Below are 20290 nucleotides of genomic sequence, written 5' to 3' on the forward strand. Positions count from 1 at the left end.
TGAGTTTGGCTTAATTTTCTTATAGTACAACCAAGCTGAGCTCATGCCAGACGTGAATGGCATTTGTCACGAAAGGCCAGAGGGAAAAGACATCTGAGAATGGTTACTGAAATTGATTCATATTATTCAAATTCAGTTTTAGCATGTAGATAGCAGATGGATGCCATCTGTAGCCAAAGACCCTTTTGGGTGTGAAAGATTGGTAGAAATGCTAAGCAGCTCTCCAAGGTGAAATCACGACGTAAATTACCTTTGTTCAGGTAACAGAAGCAAATGTTTCATTTTAACATTAACCAAGGATGCATTTGGCTTAACATAAATTTTCATTATGGAATGAACTATGTTACCCAAGTATGAAAACAAATGGTTTCTCTAGGTTCCTGAAATAACATGATTGCCAATTAATGTACTTGAAATAGCAATTCCCTGCAAAAGTAATTATTCTTCCAAATTAGCAAAGATTGGTAATTTTCTTTTCACCCTCTATACAGATGCAAGACAAAAGTCTACCAAGATAACCTTCCAGACACGAGTGTGGTCATTGTTTTTCACAATGAAGCCTGGAGCACACTGCTTCGCACAATTCACAGTGTTATCATTCGTTCACCCAAAAGGTTACTTACAGAGATTATCCTAGTGGATGATGACAGTGAAAGAGGTAAAATTAATCTTTTATCCATAACAGTAAGTATTGTCATGAGAAGTATCATTTGTATTAACTCATGGATAAAAATGTTGTTGTTTGTTCAATAATTCAAATAAGCTTTGACAAATGAGCTAATATTTAGACCTGTTATATTTGAGTCTATTTATTCACTAACCAACGATGAAGGATAATAGTTGTCATGCGCGATTCTGCTTTTGCTGCCCCTTAAGCTGACGTTAAAATGCAAGTCTGACAACCATGTAATATGATTAATCCTGCATGGGATCCCTTGAATCCATTTTGTTTCAGTTTATCTCATAGTCATAATGATGCATGCTACATCATTAGCATGTTTTGCAAGCCACCATCAGATTTTGTGGGGCTAACTGGATAAGCAGCAATTTCAAGTAGGTAGGAGATCTGCAATGCTAACTCTCTACCCAAAGTTGATAATGCTGTGAAGTGGATGGAAGCAGAACGAAGAGACTTCGATTCAATTGTAACAGACATTGTTAAAAGCTTACTGTACCATCTGGATTACCATTGGTCCTTTAAAGGCAAGGAAATGGTGGGATGATTGGGTGCTGAGACTTAGAAACTCACTGTGAGCATATCCAACCCAGAGTATGTTGGCAGATGTGTGACTGGGAGCTTAGTCCGAGGAGCAAAAACACATAGAATCTTGATTTTGAATAAAACAAAAATAAGTTACCTGCTGCAAATAAATCTGTAGAGCATTCCAACTATAGCCTGTCAATGATTTAACATCACTGTTGTTAGTTTCAATGTATGGGGCAATTCTAGGCTTCTATGAATAACTGTTGTCATATGCATTAAGCAAGTTATAGGTACATTGTACTGTAGACCTAGCAAATGCTGCACATTTACACGTTCATAACCAGGAAAAATATGATTGAGCACTGAATTTATATAGAGTGACAGAATTTCTCTAAGATCCAAGGAATTATCATTTGTACGTTGTGGTCAATCATCAGCAGGAATTAATTCTGCTTTCCCAATGGACAGCTTATTAATGCTTGGCAGTATTTCATAATTGACCCTGATCACCCTGGATGACATTAGATTAGATTAGATTCCCTACAGTGTCAAAACAGTCCATTTGACCCAACAAGTCCACACCGACCCTCTGAAGGGGAAACCCATTTCCCTCTAATTAATGCGCCTTACACTATGGGCAATTTAACATGGCCAATTCACCTGACCTGCACATCTTTGGACTATGAGAGGAAACTGGATCACCCAGAGGAAACCCACACAGACACGGTGAGAACGTGCAAACCCCACACAGACAGTCACCCGAGGCTGGAATGAAAGCCAGGTCCCTAGTGTTGTGAGGCTGCAGTGCTAACCACTGAGCCACTGTGCCACCGACAGACACTGATGGACATTTGTCTGTGAAATATTTTTGACTTAAAAGACGACCAAGTGGCTACAATGTACTATAAACCTGAACCAAAAGTTTCACTTGCTCAAAACTGATTCCTGCTGGAGTTACCGGCTGTAATCTGCTCCTTTTGTGGTGCTGGATGGACAACAGGACCCCATATCCTCTCATCCACATTTGCAGGCATTAGAGAAGATGAGCCTACATGTGCTGCCATTCAGAGGAATAGTACCTCATGTAACCCCACTGGAACAGATATGTGAAAGAGCAGTATGATCAATAAAGACCCACATAATGCTCATTGATAAGCTGATTATTTTCTCAAATGGAGGAGAGTCTTCTCTCCTAACACTTGAGTAATCTATGGCAATAGTCTAAGTACTTTTCCCCCCTTAGGGCCAACATTATGGGGAGCCTTCTGAAGGGGTCCCTGTCATTGACGTACATATCACCATGAGTGTCAGACTCAGATGACAATTTGTCAACATAAATTTTCTCTGAACTGTAATGAACATTTGAATAGAGAGTTTACTAATAGGTGATGTGATTGTAAGTAAAGATATAGGGAAAGGTACAGTGGGGCTGGCAGCAATAATATGGGTTATGGCAGGAATTGAATTACAGCATTAGAAGTCTACAACTATTGCATACTTCCTATGACTTCTTCAATAACATTCTACCTAGACTTTACAACATTTCCCCCTTGTTTGATCTACAGAGTGCAGGATTGAGCAAATTTCACTCAGTGTCTTCCCTTTGACACAAAAACATATATTGAAAGTTAACGCTGATTATCTTTGACATCAGTTAAAACATAGAAATCAAAATCTAATGTGTGATAACAAATAAATGATAACAGATATGTGTAGTGAGCAGTTAGATTCTGCATAAGACTTTTAATCGGGTGATTTCATGTAAGATGGATGGAGTGAACCTGGGAAAGCAGTTAGTAGTCTTTGTTCAAAAAATGTGTTGAGTTGATACTTGCTGATCAGAAGGTTTCCTCTTGGCTTTCCATTTTGAAATGTTTACACTGGTTTGCAAGAGGAACAGGGTGGCTATGCCACTTATAAAAGGTATATGATTTATCAAGTAAACGTTACAGCTTACAACAACATGGAAAGATAAATGGTTCTCTTCAGAGAACAGAGAGACAATTCCTGAGCTGACAGAGATCTAATGACTTCTCAGTAGCTTGTTTCTAGTCCCAAACTCTTTGGTTGCCTGAGAACCAATCACACTGTTGTTGGCAGGCAAAAGACCTTTGTCATTGATAACATTCATGGACGAGTCTATTTCTTGTTGACAACCAAAGCTCCAGGTGAATTTAGAGCCCTTCAGCTTTATGCAGAATCTAATTGCTCATCTACAATCTAAATTTCAATTACTGCTGTTCAAACAGCTGTTTACATGATGCTTGCCATGAGTGACGGATTTTTTTGTTTGTTTTTGAAAGCATACAATAATCCTTACAAAATACTGGTTTTAAAACAGTTCTTTCTTACTTTAGTGCATAATTTTAAAACATGAAAATAAAAAGAATATGGTCTTAACAGATGCCTTGTGATGAAATTACCCAATCTATTGCAATCAATTCACACCTCAAATGTTTGTAGTTTCCTTTTTTTAGATTTAAGATATTAGTTTTGATTTCAACCACTATTCCAGTGAAGAATTCAATCTGGTTAATTTTTAACAAGATTAATTTTTAACCTCTTCTCAATGGACAAAACCATTTCTCGAGTAGCCTGCCTCCAAGGCGTTTCTTCAAAAAACTGGTCTAAAACATCATCTTGTATACACTCCAGGAATTCATCTACCACAGTACTATTGCGATTTTGGTTTGCTGTGCTGATTCGTAGATTAAAGTTACTTGTGGATACAACAATACCCTTGTCGTATGCACCTCTAATTTCTTGTTTAATGTTACTACTGTTTGGAGGCCTGTACTGAATTCCCGCTAATGTTTGCTGTCCCTTGTTGCTTCTTAGCTTAGCCCAAATTGATTTCGCATTCAGATTTCCTGCATCAATAACCTTTCTCACTATCACATGCTTTCATCTTTCACTAGCAATGCCACCTTTCCATTTGCCTTACTAACGTCCCTAGAGATTGATTACCTCAGTAAATTCAGCTCCCAGCCCTAGTCACTTCGCAGCCATAAAACTGAAATCACAATCCAGTATACAACTAGTTGTCTTGTTAATTAATTTATCTTATTGCAAGTACTCCATTCATTCAGATATGGTACCTTCAGACATGCTCATTGACACTTTTATATGTCTTTCTGTGTATCAAGCCCTATTTTCTGCTAGCCTTTGTTTCCTTTGCTTTCAACTTTTGCTTTCCATTTTTCTGTCTTCCATTTCTACTTCTTGTTTCCTTCAATGTTGGTCTCCCTGCTCAGGTGCCTGTCCCCCTGCCAATATATTTCAAATCCTTCCACACTGTATTAGCAAACACCAATGTGAGGGTATCAGTCTGGTTTCTACTGGAGTTGCAGGGGACACAAACCAGGAGATCCTAACTGCTCACTGCTTAACACAGTTCTTTATCTTGTTATTTTGCCAATTGATGTCCTCCGTTAGAAGGGTGGAAAATCAATTAGAATAGTGTTGGCTTATCTACTGTAACTAGACCCTTGATAATTTCAAACAAATGTATCAAATTTCCTCTCAACCTTTTCTAAAGAACAATCCCAGTTTTCACAAATCTCTCTATGTAATTAAGGTGTCTTATCTCTGGAACTATTCTTGTAATAGTTTTCTACACCTTATCCCATGCTTTCCTCTCCTGCTGACAGTGTGGTGCCTAAAATTGATCACAATCCTACAGTTAATGCACATTTTATTGAAGTTTAACATAACTTCCTAGTTTTCACGTTCTTTGTCTCAATTTGTAAAGTTATGGATCCCATTTGCCTTAATTACTACTTTCCCATTTATCCTACCACCTTCTAGAATTTATGTACATGTACATGGTTTCTGTCTAAATCGTATCCTTTATTTTGCTTTTCCTCATTCTTCCTACCAAACTATCACTTCATACTTCTCTGCATTAAGCTTCAACTATCACATGTGCACCCATTCCACCTCTCCTGTCTGTGTCTTGTTGAAGTTTTTAATTCTCACCTCACAGTTCACAAATAGTCTACAATTTGAGTCATCTGCAAATTTGGAAATCCTGCCCTACATGAAAGTTTTTGAAAGTAATTCAAAGTTAGCCTCTTCTATCTTGCAGTAATATTGGCCTACAAATATTTTATCAGGTTCTTGAATGCCCATGGATAAATTCAAACAATTGAGACTTTTGAGTCAATCTAAGGTTAATAATTAGACAAGGCCAAAGCAAAGGTTTATGTTAGGTCTGCAATTGAGCAAATTTGTACTTCTATTAATTCTGTATGTGCAAAATGAAGAAAGACTCATGACTAGTGGATGCACCAAAGTATTTTCCAGCCATTGAATGACTCTGAGTGTGGTAATTATTGTAAAGTAGGAAACATGGCATCCAGTTAGATTACAGAGAGCGAAATTGGTTGAACAGGCAGGATAACATCATCAACCTTTTAACAGCACATGTTTCTACTCGTACTTTATTCTTTCATGGGTTGGGAATGCTGCTGTCAAGGCTGGCATTTATTGCCATCTTAATTGCACTTGAACAGGATCGTTTTCTAAGCCATTTCAGAAGGTATTTAAAAATAGACTATACTGGCATATCACATGTAGGCCACAGCTGGTAAGGCAAGTAGATTTCCTTCCTTAAAGGACATTAGTGAGCCATTTTTATCTGCTGAAATCCATGATAACTTCTTGATCACTGTCATAAGCTTTATCTTCTGGTTATATTGATTAAACTTAAATTCCACCAGCTGCTATGGTGGCAGCTGAACCATATCCCCAAATCATTACCGAGTCACTGGATTACTGATCCAGTGACATTACTATGCCATCATTTCCTTCTCCCGCCACCGCACCGCACCCCCGCCGCCCCCCACCCCCACCCCCACCCCCCACTTCGCAAATTAGGTATATCTGAGCACTTTTTCTGCTACTAATGAAGTTAATGATCAAGTCTAAATCTCTTGTGATACTGGCTAACATTTAAGCATGTATTCTATTGTATTATAAAGAAGAACTGTCACTGTAGACTTAGAATTGGATATTGCCTTCTGTTCAAGGTCACACATAGATGTAAGACAGACAGATCCTGCTATATTTGCTAATGGAAGTAAATTTTGTTAACACTGGGATGTGTCTTTGAGCATATACAAAAGATCAGTCTCTCAGTGTTATCATATCACAACTGCCATCTGCATTTTTTCCAGTGTGAAACCACACAACACCCAATTTAACAGAACTACAGACAATACTGATGTGGAACTTACAGAACCTGCTCATTCTTGCACTTCACTCATTCGGAGAGATGGTTTCAATTTTGTTAACATTAACTTTGATTCCTCTTCACAGATGCTGTCAACCTGCTGAGCTTTTCCAGCAACTTCAGTTATTGTTTCAATTTTGTACATCTTGATTATAGAGAAATATAAAGTGCTGAAAATAAAACATACATTTAGTGAAGCTCAATTCAAGCTACTTCCAACAAATATTTTTGGTAATTTGCTACACAGTATTCAAGCTACAAAAAAATTTCACAGTATGAGTCATGCTTTTAATCCTCAAATCTTTCTGCTTTAACCTCATTTAAGCACATTAAGGAACAGGCGGAAATCTTACTAAGCAGCTTTCAGTAAACCACTTTTTGAGAACAAGTATGCCTCATCTAGACAAATATTTAGTAGAATATCACACCGATTTGAAACAAAAATGATAATGCAATTTTTTTTTGCAGAAATCATTTTATTTTGGCATTTAAATACCCTTGATTATTGTCATTGCATTTTGACACATTTTCACAAAGATGTCTTTTGAATCATGAATGATGGAATTGAGACTCAGGCGAGCAATCCCAAGATTAAGATTATATCCGATGATAAAAATGATATGTGTTTAATCTATTGGTGTTGAAGTAACTGTAATATTGAACACTAGAAGGCTAGAAACACATAGAGGAATCATTTCACTTGTGCTCAGGATCAGAAGGCGAAGATAGTAACTAACAGGAGAAGGGAGTTGGTTCATAAACAGTTATAGAGTCACACAGCATGGAAACAAATTCTTAGGTGCAATTCATCCGTGCTGACCAGGCTTCTGAATTCTCTCTAAACCTTTCTTATCACGTACCTGTCCAAATGTTTTTTTCAATGTAACTGCGCTTGAATTGACCACTTCCTCTGACAGTTCATTCCATATATGCCCATCCTCAGTGAAAAGGTTGTCCCTTAGGACCATTTTAAATGTTTTCCCTCTCACCTTAAATCTATGCTGCCTAGTTTTGGATTCCCCCAACCTAGGACAAGATCTTGTCTATTTATCTTACCCATGCCCCTCATGATTTTATAAACCTCTAGAAAGTCACCCCTCAGTCTCTGATGCTCTGGGGGAAAATAGCCCCAGCCTATTCAGCCTCTCCCTAAAGCTAAAACCCTGGCAACATCCTTGTAAATCTTTTCAAGTTTAACAGCATCCTTCCTATAGCAGGGAGACAAGCATGGAAAATGATATTTAAAAACCAATGTCCTATACAACATGACGTCCCAACTCATACACTCAATGCACTGACCAATAAAGGCAAATACCTTCTTCACTATCCTTCCCAACTGCGACTCCACTTTCATGGAACTATGAATCTGCACTCCAAGGTCTCTTTGTTCGGCAGCACTCCCCAAGGCCCTAACGTTAAGTATGTAAGTCCTGTTCTGATTTAATTTACCAAATTTGTCTAAATTAAACTCCATCTGCCACTCCTTGGCCCACCGGCCCATCTAGTCAAGATATTGTACTGTGAAGTAACCATCTTCACTGTCCACTACACCATCTATTTTGGTGTCATCTGCAAACTTACTAAGCTTATCTCTTAAACTTAACTCACCATCTCTTTGGATCCCACCCAACCCCCTTACTCGTTTAATCCTCTAGAGTAGAACTAACAAATCTCCCTGCCAGGATATTGATCCCCTTCCAATTCAGGTGCAGCCCATCCTCCTTATACACATCACCTTTACCCCAGGAGAAGTTTCAATGATCTAAAAATACGAATCCCTTCCTCCTGTACCAGCTCCTCAGCCACACATTCATCTATCCTCCTATTCCTACTCTCTCTAGCACATGGTACTGGGAGTAATCCAGCTATTGCTACCTTTAAGAATCTATGTTTAAACCTCCTGCCTAATTTCTTTTATTCTCTCTTCAGAATCTCCTCCCTTTCCTTTCCTATGTCGATGGTACCAATGTGTACGATGACCTCCTGTTGGTCACTCTTCCCCGAACTTCTCTGAGACGTCCTTGACTCTGGCACCAGGGAAACAATACTCCATTCTAATGTCTCAATGTCAGCTGCAGAAATGTTAGTTCTGGGCCCCTATCACAATCGGTCACTGGGAACCTGACTTCCCCGTATTACATTAGAGCTTGTCTTGGTACCAGAAACCTGGCTGTCAGTACTACGTTTCCCTGAGACTCCATCACCCCTTACATTTTCCAAAGCAGCATACTTGTTTGGGATGGGGATAGCCAGAGGAGATTCCTGCACTACCTACCTACGTCTCCTACATTTCCCAAAGGTAACCCACCTACCTGACTGTATCTATTTTCCAGGAAACTTCCATCCCCTTCACCGCCTGGTTCCTGTAAATTCTTGATTGTGTCTAACTGCGGCACCAACCAATCCATGTGATCCGATTCCTGCAGACATGATCATCAGGAGCATTGAAATTCTCCCTCTCCCACATCGGACAGGAAGAACACCTCAGTCTTCTCAAGGTCATCTCTGCACCTTCATCTACAGACTCAGAAAATAGCAGTCTTGTTAATCTAAAAACACTACTACCTAGGTTCTAAATTTTAAAAATGTAGTCAAAAGACAGATCTCAGTGAAGCATAAAAAAATCCGCATCCTACTTACTATTATAGATTATCAAAAAAAATGAAGATTCACAAGCTTTATAAATCTTCGAAAAATTAAACTTAACTGATACTCCCAGCAGAGAGTAGTTCACCAAGATCAGCTGTGGAATTTGATTAAATGATTAGATTTCCTAGAATGTGGAAACAGGCCCTTCGGCCCAACCAGTCCACACTGACCCTCTGAAGAGTAACCCACCGAGGGTCATTTCCCTCTGACTGATGCACCTAGCGCTATGGGCAATTTAGCATGGTCAATTCACCTGACCTGCACATCTTTTGACTGTGGGAGGAAACCGGAGCACCCAGAGGAAACCCATGAGACACGGGGAGAATGTGCAAACTCCACACAGACAATCACCTGAAGCTGGAATTGAACCTGGGATCCTAGTGCTGTGATGCAGCAGTGCTAACCACTGAGCCACCGTGCCGCCCCAAAATCAGGATTCCTGATGAAGGGCTTTTGCCTGAAACGTCGATTCTTCTGCTCCTCAGATGCTGCCTGACCTGCTGTGCTTTTCTAGCACCACACTCTCGCATAAAAACCCATTAGTTCTAAAGCTAAGATTCAAAAGTGTTTTAAAAAGAAGTCAACACGGCTACAGAAATAGGTGCAAGTTAATTATTAACTCCAGATACACACACATCCCGTTGGTTTCAAAAACCAGAAATCCAAACTTACAATCACTAACATCAAAAATTATATCTATAAATCTCAGTTTACATCACAACAGTCAAAGTGCACGGAACAAGGGTGCTACTGATCTCAATTTCTCATCCTCCATGTTCTGTAATTCTTAATATAACTTTCTCATTCTTTTGGCAGACTGTTTACCCTCTGAATATCTGGCCAGTAAACAGAAACCTGGACTAACGCTTTGGTGATGAGTTCAAATCCCACCATTGAAACTGGTGGACTTTAATTGTAACAAATTAATAAATTCCGAAGACAAAACAAGCCTCCAGATTGGTGCCCTTGAATACTCAGCACAGTTGTTATATTACATGAGAACATAAGAAACAGGAGCACGCGTAGATTGTATGGGACTGGATGCTTCCTCGTGATTAGTGGTGTGCCTCAGGGATCAGTGTTGGGACCACAATTGTTCACAATTTGCATCAATGATTTGGAGTTGGGGGCCATGTGTAGTGTGAGAAAGTTTGCAGATGATACTAAGATGAGTGGTAGGGTAAAGTGTGTAGAGTACTGTGAAACTTTGCAAAGTTTAAGTGAGTGGGCAGAGGTCTGGCAGATAGAGTGCAATGTTAATAAATGTGAGGTCATCCATTTTGGTAGGAATAATAGTAAAAGGACTATGACTTGAATGGTAAAAAAAATTGTAGCATGTTGCTGTACAGAGCGACCTGGGTATCCTTGTGCATGAATCACAGAAGGTTGGTCTGCAGGTGCAACAGATAATTAAGAAGGCAAATGGAATTTTGTCCTTCATTGCCAAAGGAATTGAGCTTAAAAGCAGGAAGGTTATGGTGCAGCTAAGGTGCTGGTGTGGCCACACATGGAGTACTGTGTGTGGTTTTGGTCTCCTTATTTGAGAAAGGATGTACTGGCAGTAGAGGGGGTGCAGAGAACGTTAATTCTGGAGTTGAGGAGGTTGGCTTATGAGGAGAGACTGATTAGACTGGAATTATATTCATTGGAATTTAGAAGAATGAGGGGGATCTTACAAAAATAATTAAGTTATGAAGGGAATAGATAAGATAGAAGTAAAAAGAATGTTTTCATTGGCGGATGAAACTAGGACAAGAAGGCATAGCCTCAAAATTGGGGGAACAGATTTAGGACTGAATTGAGAAGGAACTTCCAGAGGGTTGTGAATCTGTGGAATTCTCTGCCCAGTAAAGTAGTTGAGCCTTCCTCAGTCAATGTTTTTAAAGCTGAGATAGATCCTTTTTGGACAATAAAAGAATTAAGGGTTACAGTGGGTTGGCGGGTAAATGGAGCTGAGGCCACAAAAAGATCAGCCATGATCTTATTGAATGGTGGAGCAGGCTCGAAGGGCCAGATGGCCTACTCCTGCTCCTACAGGAAGGAAGGGGTAAAAGTGATAGGTCGGAGAGGAGGGTGAGGTAGATAGGTGGGAAGGAAGATTGACAGGTGGGACAGGTCATGAGGATGGTGCTAAGCTGGAAGTTTGGAATTGAGGTAAGGTGGGGGGAGGGGAAATGAGGAAACTGGTGAAGTCCACATTGATGCCCTGGGGTTGAAGGGTTCCAAGATGGAAGATGAGGTGTTCTTCCTCCAGGCATCAGGTGGTGAGAGAGTGATGGTGGAGGAGGCCCAGGACATGCACATCCTCGGCAGAGTGGGAGGGGGAGTTGAAATGTTTGGCCACGGGGTGGTGGGATTGATTGGTTTGGGTGTCACGGAGATATTCTCTGAAGTGCCCCTTCCTCCATCCACCTATTGCACTCCCAGCTATGTTCTCCCCAGGCCCACCCTCTCTCATTTATCTCTCCACCCCCGAGGCTTCCAGCCTCATTCCTGATGAAGGGCTGCTGCCCAAAACATCGATTTTCCTGCTCCTCGGATGTTGCCTGACCTGTTGTGCTTTTCTAGCACCACTCTAATCTTGACATCGAAGTCACAGGCAGTATCGAGTGACACCAAGGTCAGGAAAGTAAATATGAGAAATTTAATATACAGTTTTGATAGGTTTAAATGGAAGCACATGAACATCTGAGGAGGTTTGATTGAGCTATTGAAAAGACTAAAAAGTCAGTGAGGAAAGATCCTCGGTATATTTATTCTTTACCCTCTCAAGGGATTGGCGTGCACTGGCAAGGCCAGCATTTGTTGCCCATCCTATTGGCCTTGAGATGTAAGAGAGTCAGGAGAGTTTTAGTTTAATATTTTGTTGCAAAGGCCTCAGCGTTGACCCCTGTGAATCCCCACTGGAAACAGACTTCCAGAAACAGCAATGTCCTTCAGCCATCACCCTCTGCTTCCTGTCTCTCAGCCAAAACTGGATCCAACATGCCACTTTGCTTTGCATCTCAGGGGGCTCGTAATTTCATGACCAATCTGCCATGAGGATCCTTATCAAAAAAACTTTCTAAGGTCTATGTCAAATACATTATTCTGATTAAAACGCCTGGTTTGCTTCTCAAAAATTTCATCATATTTGTGTAGCAAAACCTTCGCATGACAAATCCATGCTGATTACCCCCTATTAATCTGTGATCAGGGAGGATTTGAAAATTGCTGTCAGAGCCCCTGATATTTGCTCCAATGCTTCCATCAGCAACATAGAATACGTCCCATCTGGGCTTGCAACATTATCTACTTTTAAGGCTGTTAAACCCACTAATACATTGTCTCCCACAATGTTAATGTCTTATATTTCACAGTCCTCCACTGTGTCTATATTTGCTTTGTCTTTTTCTATTGTAAGAGAGATGCTATGTATCTATTGAGTGTACTTGCCTCTTCTGGGCCTACCCACAGATTGTTGATATTCAAGGGCATATTAATATAAAAAAAGGTGGTGTTGGGAGTTTTGAAAAATATGAAGGTAGGTAAGTCCCCAGGATGTGATGGGATCTATCCCAAAATACTGAGGGAGGCGAGGGAGGAGATTGCTGGGCCTTGTATGCAATCTTTGTATCCTCTTCAGTTACAGGAGAGGACTCCGAAGAGTAAAGAACAGCCAATGTTGTTTCTTTGTTTAAAAGGGCAACAAGGATAATCCAGGAAATTACAGGCTAGTGAGCTTTATGGGAAATTATTGGAGAAGATTCTTAGGGACAGGATTGCTCACATTTGGAAAAATATGGACTTATTTGCAATTGGCAGCATGGCAGCGTGGGAGAGATCATGTCTCATTCCTGATTTTTATGGACATGACAAAGATGATTAGAGTCATAGAGTTGTATAGCAAGGAAACAAACACTTCCGTCCAACTCGTCCATGCCGACTAGGTATGCTCAATTAATCGAGTCCCATTTGCCAGCACTTGGCACATATCCCTTTAAAACCTTCTTATTCAACCAGATGCCTTTTAAATGTTGTAATTGTACAAACCTCCACCACTTCCTCTGGCTGCTCATTCCTTACATGCACCATCCTCTGCATGAAAACGTTGGCCCTTAGATCCTGATTATATCTTTCCCCTCTCACCCTAAACCTATGCTCTCTAGTTCTGGACTCCCCCACCCCAGGGAAAAGACTTTGTCTATTTATCCTATCCATGCCCCTCATGATTTTATAAACCTCTATAAGGTTACCCCTCAGCCTTCGACACTCCAGTGAAAACATCCGCAGTCTATTCAGTCTCTCCCTGTAGCTCAAACTCTCCAACCCTGCCAACTTCCTTGTAAGTCTTTTCTGAACTCTTTCAAGTTTCACAACATCCTTCCTATAGAAGGGAGACCAAAGTGGCCTAACCAATGTCTTGTACAGCTGCAGCATGACCTCCCAACTCCTATACTCAGTGCTCTGACCAATAAAGGAAAGCATATTAAACACTTTTTTCACTATCCTATCTACACGTGACTCCACTTTCAAGGAACAATGAACCTGCACTCTAAGGTCTCTTTATTCAGCAACACTCCTCAGGACCTTACTGTAAAGTGTATAAATCCTAGGGATTGAAGGTTGATGAGGGCAGCACAATGCACGTTGTCTACGTGGACTTTAGCAAGGCAAGGTCCCTCATGGCAGGCTAATACAGAAGGTGAAGTCAAACGGGCTCCATGGTAAGCTGGTATGATGGATACAGAACTGGTTTGGCGATAGAAGACAAAAGATAACAGTAGAAAGTTGTTTTTCTGACTGGAGATCTGCAAGCAATGGTGTTTCACAGGGATTGGCCCTGGGACCCTATTGTCTGCAACACGTAGAAATGATTTGGAGGAAAATGTAGGTGGCCTGAGTAAAAGTTTTTGAATGACACAAAGATTAGGGAGCTGTTGATATTGAGGAGGATTGCCAGAAGATACAGAAAAATATAGATAGGCTGGAGACTTTGGCAGCAAAATGGCAGAAGGAATTTAATCCAGATGAATATGAGGTGATGCATTTTGGAATGTTTAATGTGGGAGGGTAGTATACAGTGAATGGCAGAGTGCTCTGAAGTATAAATATAGAGAAGGCTCTAGGCTTTCAGCTCCACAGTTCCCTGAAAGTGGCATCAAAGGTGGTCAAGAAGGTGTATGGCATGCTTTCCTTCATTGGTTGGGGCATAGACTATAAAGGTTGATAAGCCATGTTGCAGCTGTATGGAAATTTAGTTTGGGCGCATTTGGAATATTGCTTCCACTTCTGTATGCAACACTACCAGAAGGATGCGGAAGCTTTGTAGAGGGCGCAGAAAAGATTTACCAGGGTATTGCCTGGTTTGGAGGCAATGAGGAAAGATTGGACAAACTTGGTTTGTTTTCACTTGAATGTCAGAGGCAAAGTGATCACGTGATAGAAGTTTACAAAATAATGGGAGGCATGGATAGAAAAGGTAGTCGGAGTCTTTATCCCAAGATAGAAATGTCAATTACTGGGGGTATGGGTTTAAGTTAAAAAGGGGGAAAGTTTAAAGAAGCTGTGAGAGGAATTTGTTTTACATAGAAGGTGGTAGGCGCTGCCAGAGGAAGCGGTAGATGCAGATACAATATCAGTAATTAAGGGGCATCTTGACAGATACATGCATGGACAGAGAATTGAGGGATATGGACCAGATGGAAGCAAGAAGTTATTATTTTGGAAAGGCACCATGTATCAGTATAGGCTTGGTGGGCTGAAGGGTCTTTTGTTGTGCTGTATTGTTCTTTGTTCTTTATTACTGCTATCATCTCTAATGGGCCCAACTCTTTCCCTCAAAACCTCTTTAGGTTTTCCTGTGTTCTATTTGCCAATGCTTTCTCATGCAATCCATTTGCTTTCCCAGTTTCCTTTTTAAGTTCCCCCAACACTGTTTATACTCCTGTAGGGACCCAGCCATATTGAGCTCTTGGTATCTGGTATAAGCATTTCCTTTTTCCTTAATTCTAATTTTTATGTCCTTTAACATCCAGGGTTCTCCAGTCTTGGTCCCACCGTTTGCCTTTATGGGAATGTATTTGCCATGTATTGTCTTTAGTTATGCCTTGAATAACTCCCACTGTTCTGACAGAGTTTTATTTGCAAGTAACTGCTCCCAGTCCACTTAAGCAAAATTGTATCTTACCTCAGTAAAATTAACTTTTCCTCAGTTTAGAACTTGTATTCCCTGCCCATCCTTCTCTTTTGCATAGCTATCCTAAATCTAATGATGTTACGATCAGTATCTTCAAAATGCTGCCACATCGATTTTACAAACATTAAGTTCAAAATTACCCCCCCTCATGTTGGGTATTCTATTTATTGGCTTAAAAAAAGTTCTCCTGAATGCAATTTCATAATTGCACTCCTTCCTTATAGTCCACACCAAAACCATCTAGTTAATATGTAGGTAGTTAAAATTAGCTGAAAGTTGTTAAACTATTATCGCTTTATTATTCTTATACTTCTGTGATAATTGATTTAGATATTTGATCATGTCTCTCATCCTGACTATTTGGAGGTCTAAAGTGCACATCCCATAGAATGTTTTGTGTTTTTTTACTTCTTTATTTTACGCCTTTATTTGATGATTCTTCCATGATATATCTCATCTCTTATAATTCATTCATTGATCAATACTGTGCCCTTCTCCCCTCCACTTTTCATCCTCTTCTATCCCATTCTCCTTCCCTTCTGCCAAACAACGTAAGCAGCAAATGATAGAGTTCAGTGAACCCACAACCAACAGATCAAATCTAAGCTCTGCCATCCTGCAACGTCTAGTCATGAATGGTGCTGGACAATTAACCAACTTGCTGGAGGAGGAAGCTCCAGAAACATCCCCATCCTCAATGATGGAAGAGCCATCATATCAGTGCAAAAGATAAGGCTAAGCATTTGCAGCAATTTTCAGCCAGAAGTGGATGATCCATCTTGGCCTTCTCCATTGGTTCCCAGCATCATAGGTGGTAGCCTTCAGACGCTCAATCCATGTAAAAACAAATGGTTGGAGGCACTAAGTATGCAAAGGTTATGGGTTTTGTTGACATTCCAGCAGTAGACTTGTAATCCAGAACTTTTCACTCCGATAGCCAATGTTCCAGTAATGCTCCGATGTTCTAGTAAATATGATTACAACACTGGTACCTATCCGACAAGTTGAAAAATTGCCCAGGGACAACCTCTACACAGAAAACAGGACAATCTAATCCAGCCAATTACAACCTATTATTTGACTCTCAATCATGAGCAAAATGTTGGAAACCGTCATCAACAGCGGTGTCGGGCAGCACTTGCTCAACAATAACCTGCTCAGTGATTCCCAGTTTGGGTTTCGCCAGGTCCTCTCAACTCCTGACCTCACGACTGCCTTGGTTCAAACCTGGGAAAAAGGGCTGAATTCCAGAGGTGAGGTGAAAGTGACAACCTTTGACATCAATGCTGCATTCGACCGAGTGTGGCATCAAGTAACCCGGGCAAAACCGGAATCAATGTTTATCAGGAGGCGAACTCTCCACTGGTTTGAATCATACCTGATGTGTAAAAAGAATTGTTGTTGGTGGAGGTCAGATATCTTAGCTACATGACATCTCTGCAGGAGCTCCTCAGGGTAGTGTCCAATGCTTAACCGTGTTCAGCTGCTTGATCAATGATCTTCTCTCTGTCATAAGGTCAGAAGTGGGCTATTTCTGGTGACTCAAATCCCAAAGCAGTCTGCGTTTAAATTGGGGCGGCACGGTCGCACAGTGGTTAGCACTGCTGCCTCACAGCGCCAGAGACCCGGGTTCAATTCCCGCCTCAGGTGACTGACTGTGTGGAGTTTGCACGTTCTCCCCGTGTCTGCATGGGTTTCCTCCGGGTGCTCTGGTTTCCTCCCACAGTCCAAAGATGTGCAGGTCAGGTGAATTGGCCATGCTAAATTGCCCGTAGTGTTAGGTAAGGGGTAGATGTAGGGGTATGGGTGTGTTGCGCTTCGGCGGGGCGGTGTGGACTTGTTGGGCCGAAGGGCCTGTTTCTACACTGTAAGTAATCTAATCTAATCTAATCAATATGACCTGGACAGTATCCAAGCTTGGGCAATAGAGTGGCACATAGCATTTGTGCCACATAAATGCCAGTCAATGACCCTCTCCATTAAGAGACAATCTAACCACCAGGCCTTGACATTCAATGGTGTTATCATCATGGAATTCTCCATTATCAATGTCCTTGTGGTTTCCATTGACCAAAAACTGAACTGGATTCACCATACAAATATGGTGGCTGCAAGAGCAGGTCAGAGGCTAGAAATGCAGTGGTGAATAACTGGCCTGACTCCCCAAAGCCTGTCCAACATTTGGAAGGAACAAGTCAGGAGGGTGAAGTAATCTTAAAACATAGAAAAAATACACCAAGACATAGAACATAAAAGCAATAAAATGAAGAAATAAAGAAATAGTGTCCAACATTACAGTCCTTCTTATTAAGTGCTCCATCATGGGCCATGGGCCTAGTGGTCAAGCATGCGTCCCCTTTGCAGCACAGCCATCGCTGGGACGTATGTCATCACTCTTTAGTGCCATCTCACCTCCATCAATGCCTCACCACTGAGTCCTTGATGGACCTCACCAATGCTGCTGGATACTGCACCAGCCCAAACTTAACCTGCCACTGTCTACTTTTGGCCCACCTCACCAATGCAGCCACTGCTAATGCCACCGGGTCTTGTACTGGGTCCAAACTCCCCTTCACTCCCTATACCATCCATGCTCACTAGCAGCAGTGTGTCCTATCTACAAGATGCACTGCGGAAATTCACCAAAGATCCTTAGACAGCACCTTCCAAGCCCACAACTACTTTCATCTTGAAGGAACCTACAGAGTACGGACTAAACGATTCAAGGAGGCAGGTCATCACCATCTTCTAAAGAGCAACAAGGGATGGGCAATAAATGCCATCCAGGCCAGAGATGCCATATCCCATGAGTGAATTAAAAAAAAAGTATACCCTCTAACCAGGAATATTTAACTGTCAATCCTTCCCACCTGCAGCTAAGTATTGGTCATAGCCAAGATGTTATATTCTCACATGCCTATCTCTACCCTCAGCTCCTCTGTCTTATTCATCAATCTCTTTGCACTGGAATATATTCTATTTAGCCTTGCTAATCTAACTATTTTCTTATCTAGCCCATGTTTCCTCTGCCTTCCAGACTCATTGTTCGCACTTTAACTTGTAATTTTATCTCCACTTCTCTCCCTTCTGTCTGACTCATTTAAATGTGTCCCAACACTATTAGCATATGTTCTTGTGGAGCTCTAGTCATGTCTGTTCAGAAACGTGTAACTTGTAAAACTTGTACAGGTCCTACCTCCTTGGTGCAATCTTTTTCAGGTGCAGTAACATTTATAATGTGCTGTGGTATAAAATACGTTTTAACAGAAAAATTATGTAAACAACATTTCCTATGGTACCTTTTATTTCGGACATGCTAGAATACATTGCAGTTCTCACTTTATAGCTCAGAAAGTTTTCTTTTTTGGAAAGGCACGTAAGAAAAGTAAGAATAGATCACTGAATGAATTCACACATACTGCTCAAATGAACTGCTGTTATTGTTCAGATATTGTTGTTGAATGAATTGGTTTTGAAAATCTTCTCTGCAGATTTTCTGAAGAAACCTTTAGAAAATTATATGAAGAATTTACAAGTTCCAGTGAAGATAATTAGGATGGAGAAGCGATCTGGGTTGATTCGCGCCAGGCTCCGTGGGGCAGCTGCTTCAAAGGGCCAAGTCATTACTTTTCTCGATGCGCACTGTGAATGCACTGTTGGCTGGCTTGAGCCCCTACTGGCAAGAATAAAAGAAAGCAGGTATATGATACCAATCCTGCCATATGAAAGGAATAATACATCTGCCTGTTGTGATTTGATTTTGAACTACCTTTATGAATCTTAACAATTTTCAAAACAGTTCCTTGCAAATAAAACTGTGCCTCTTCACAGTTATTCTCCCAATTGTATGAAAGGTAGTTTTCGTTTCGACAAAGGCATATTGGATTTATTTGAAATTGTCAAATGTTATTATCCTCCTGAAGCTTCAGGCTTATGCTGAGAATGAATATCTATTTCTGTTACATTTTCTAAGTTTATAAATATTTTGAACTGTAACATAATCCGCATCTGTCACTTGCTGCATTTCCTTCTCCATTTAAAGTTGAATGTTAGATCCTGTCAAGCATCCATATCCTGCAAAGAAGTTTGAAGAGTTTGTGCTCAAACTTTGTTGAGATTACTAGGATTTAGAAAGCTGCTTGAGGGAGAACAATTACGTCTACTTAATTTGGTTTGATTTTAGCTGAATTAATCCTACTGGAGGAATTATTTGTGTACACTTGTTATTTACAGAAAGAACAAACTGAAACCTGTTGTTGAATGTCAACAGATCTGTTGAATTGCCTTAACCTTCCTTGAAAACAAAACCAAATATCTTCCAGGACAAGATTAAACATCAAACATTTCTAAAATGCGGGTATTAACCGAGTAGAGCTATTTATTTTACTTTTGTATCTTTACTTGTCAGTTTGTATGGGTAAGTTCATGTTTTGTCCTCTCTAAATAATTAATAATATAATCAAACAAAACCATCAAAGAATAGTTTATTTTAAGAAACTATAAAATGCAATTTTATCCTGAAAGCCTTGCAATACGTCTATGTCAATAGCATTTTAATTAAGTTGCTTTGAATTATTTCTGGAGAGAATCATTAAAATAGATTTTCATTATATGTTCTCTGAAAAATGACTGTTTGGCAACTGATAATGGACAAAATTGAATACACTTTTTCAGTACCAGCTAAAGGTACATGTAGTTAATTGATTTTTCAGTAATAACTACTGAATTACAAAAGAAAACTTTGTTAGGTTTAATAATAGGCACAATTTGCATCCAAATTTGTTTGATGGACTTTTGTTTTGTTAGGCTATATCCTTTGGATGAATTTTGGATATTTTTTGAGACATATTAGTGGCCCTTTGATGTTTTATAGCTAAACTGTATTTAAGCAAGAATACATCATCTGATTTTAATGAGTGATGCCATTTTCACTGTACATTCTCAGGATGGTCACCTCTGGACTTCTTTCAATAGAATATAAGGAAGTGAATTCTCATCAGAATGCTCCTGAATTTCCATTGTAACT

The 20290-nt window shown here is 40.3% G+C and overlaps 1 protein-coding gene across 2 annotated transcripts in view; it reads left to right on the forward strand.

The window, feature by feature from the left end:
* Positions 1 to 20290, forward strand: part of galnt13 (polypeptide N-acetylgalactosaminyltransferase 13) — a 433026-nt gene that overhangs the window by 233852 nt on the left and 178884 nt on the right. For both annotated transcript variants that reach the window (XM_072579362.1, XM_072579363.1), the window contains exons 4-5: positions 492 to 658; positions 18756 to 18963. In XM_072579362.1, coding sequence (XP_072435463.1) covers positions 492 to 658; positions 18756 to 18963 — 375 coding nt within the window. The remainder of the gene's footprint in view (positions 1 to 491; positions 659 to 18755; positions 18964 to 20290) is intronic.

Source organism: Chiloscyllium punctatum, chromosome 10 (assembly GCF_047496795.1).
Source record: "Chiloscyllium punctatum isolate Juve2018m chromosome 10, sChiPun1.3, whole genome shotgun sequence".
NCBI classification, from domain to species: Eukaryota; Metazoa; Chordata; class Chondrichthyes; order Orectolobiformes; family Hemiscylliidae; genus Chiloscyllium; species Chiloscyllium punctatum.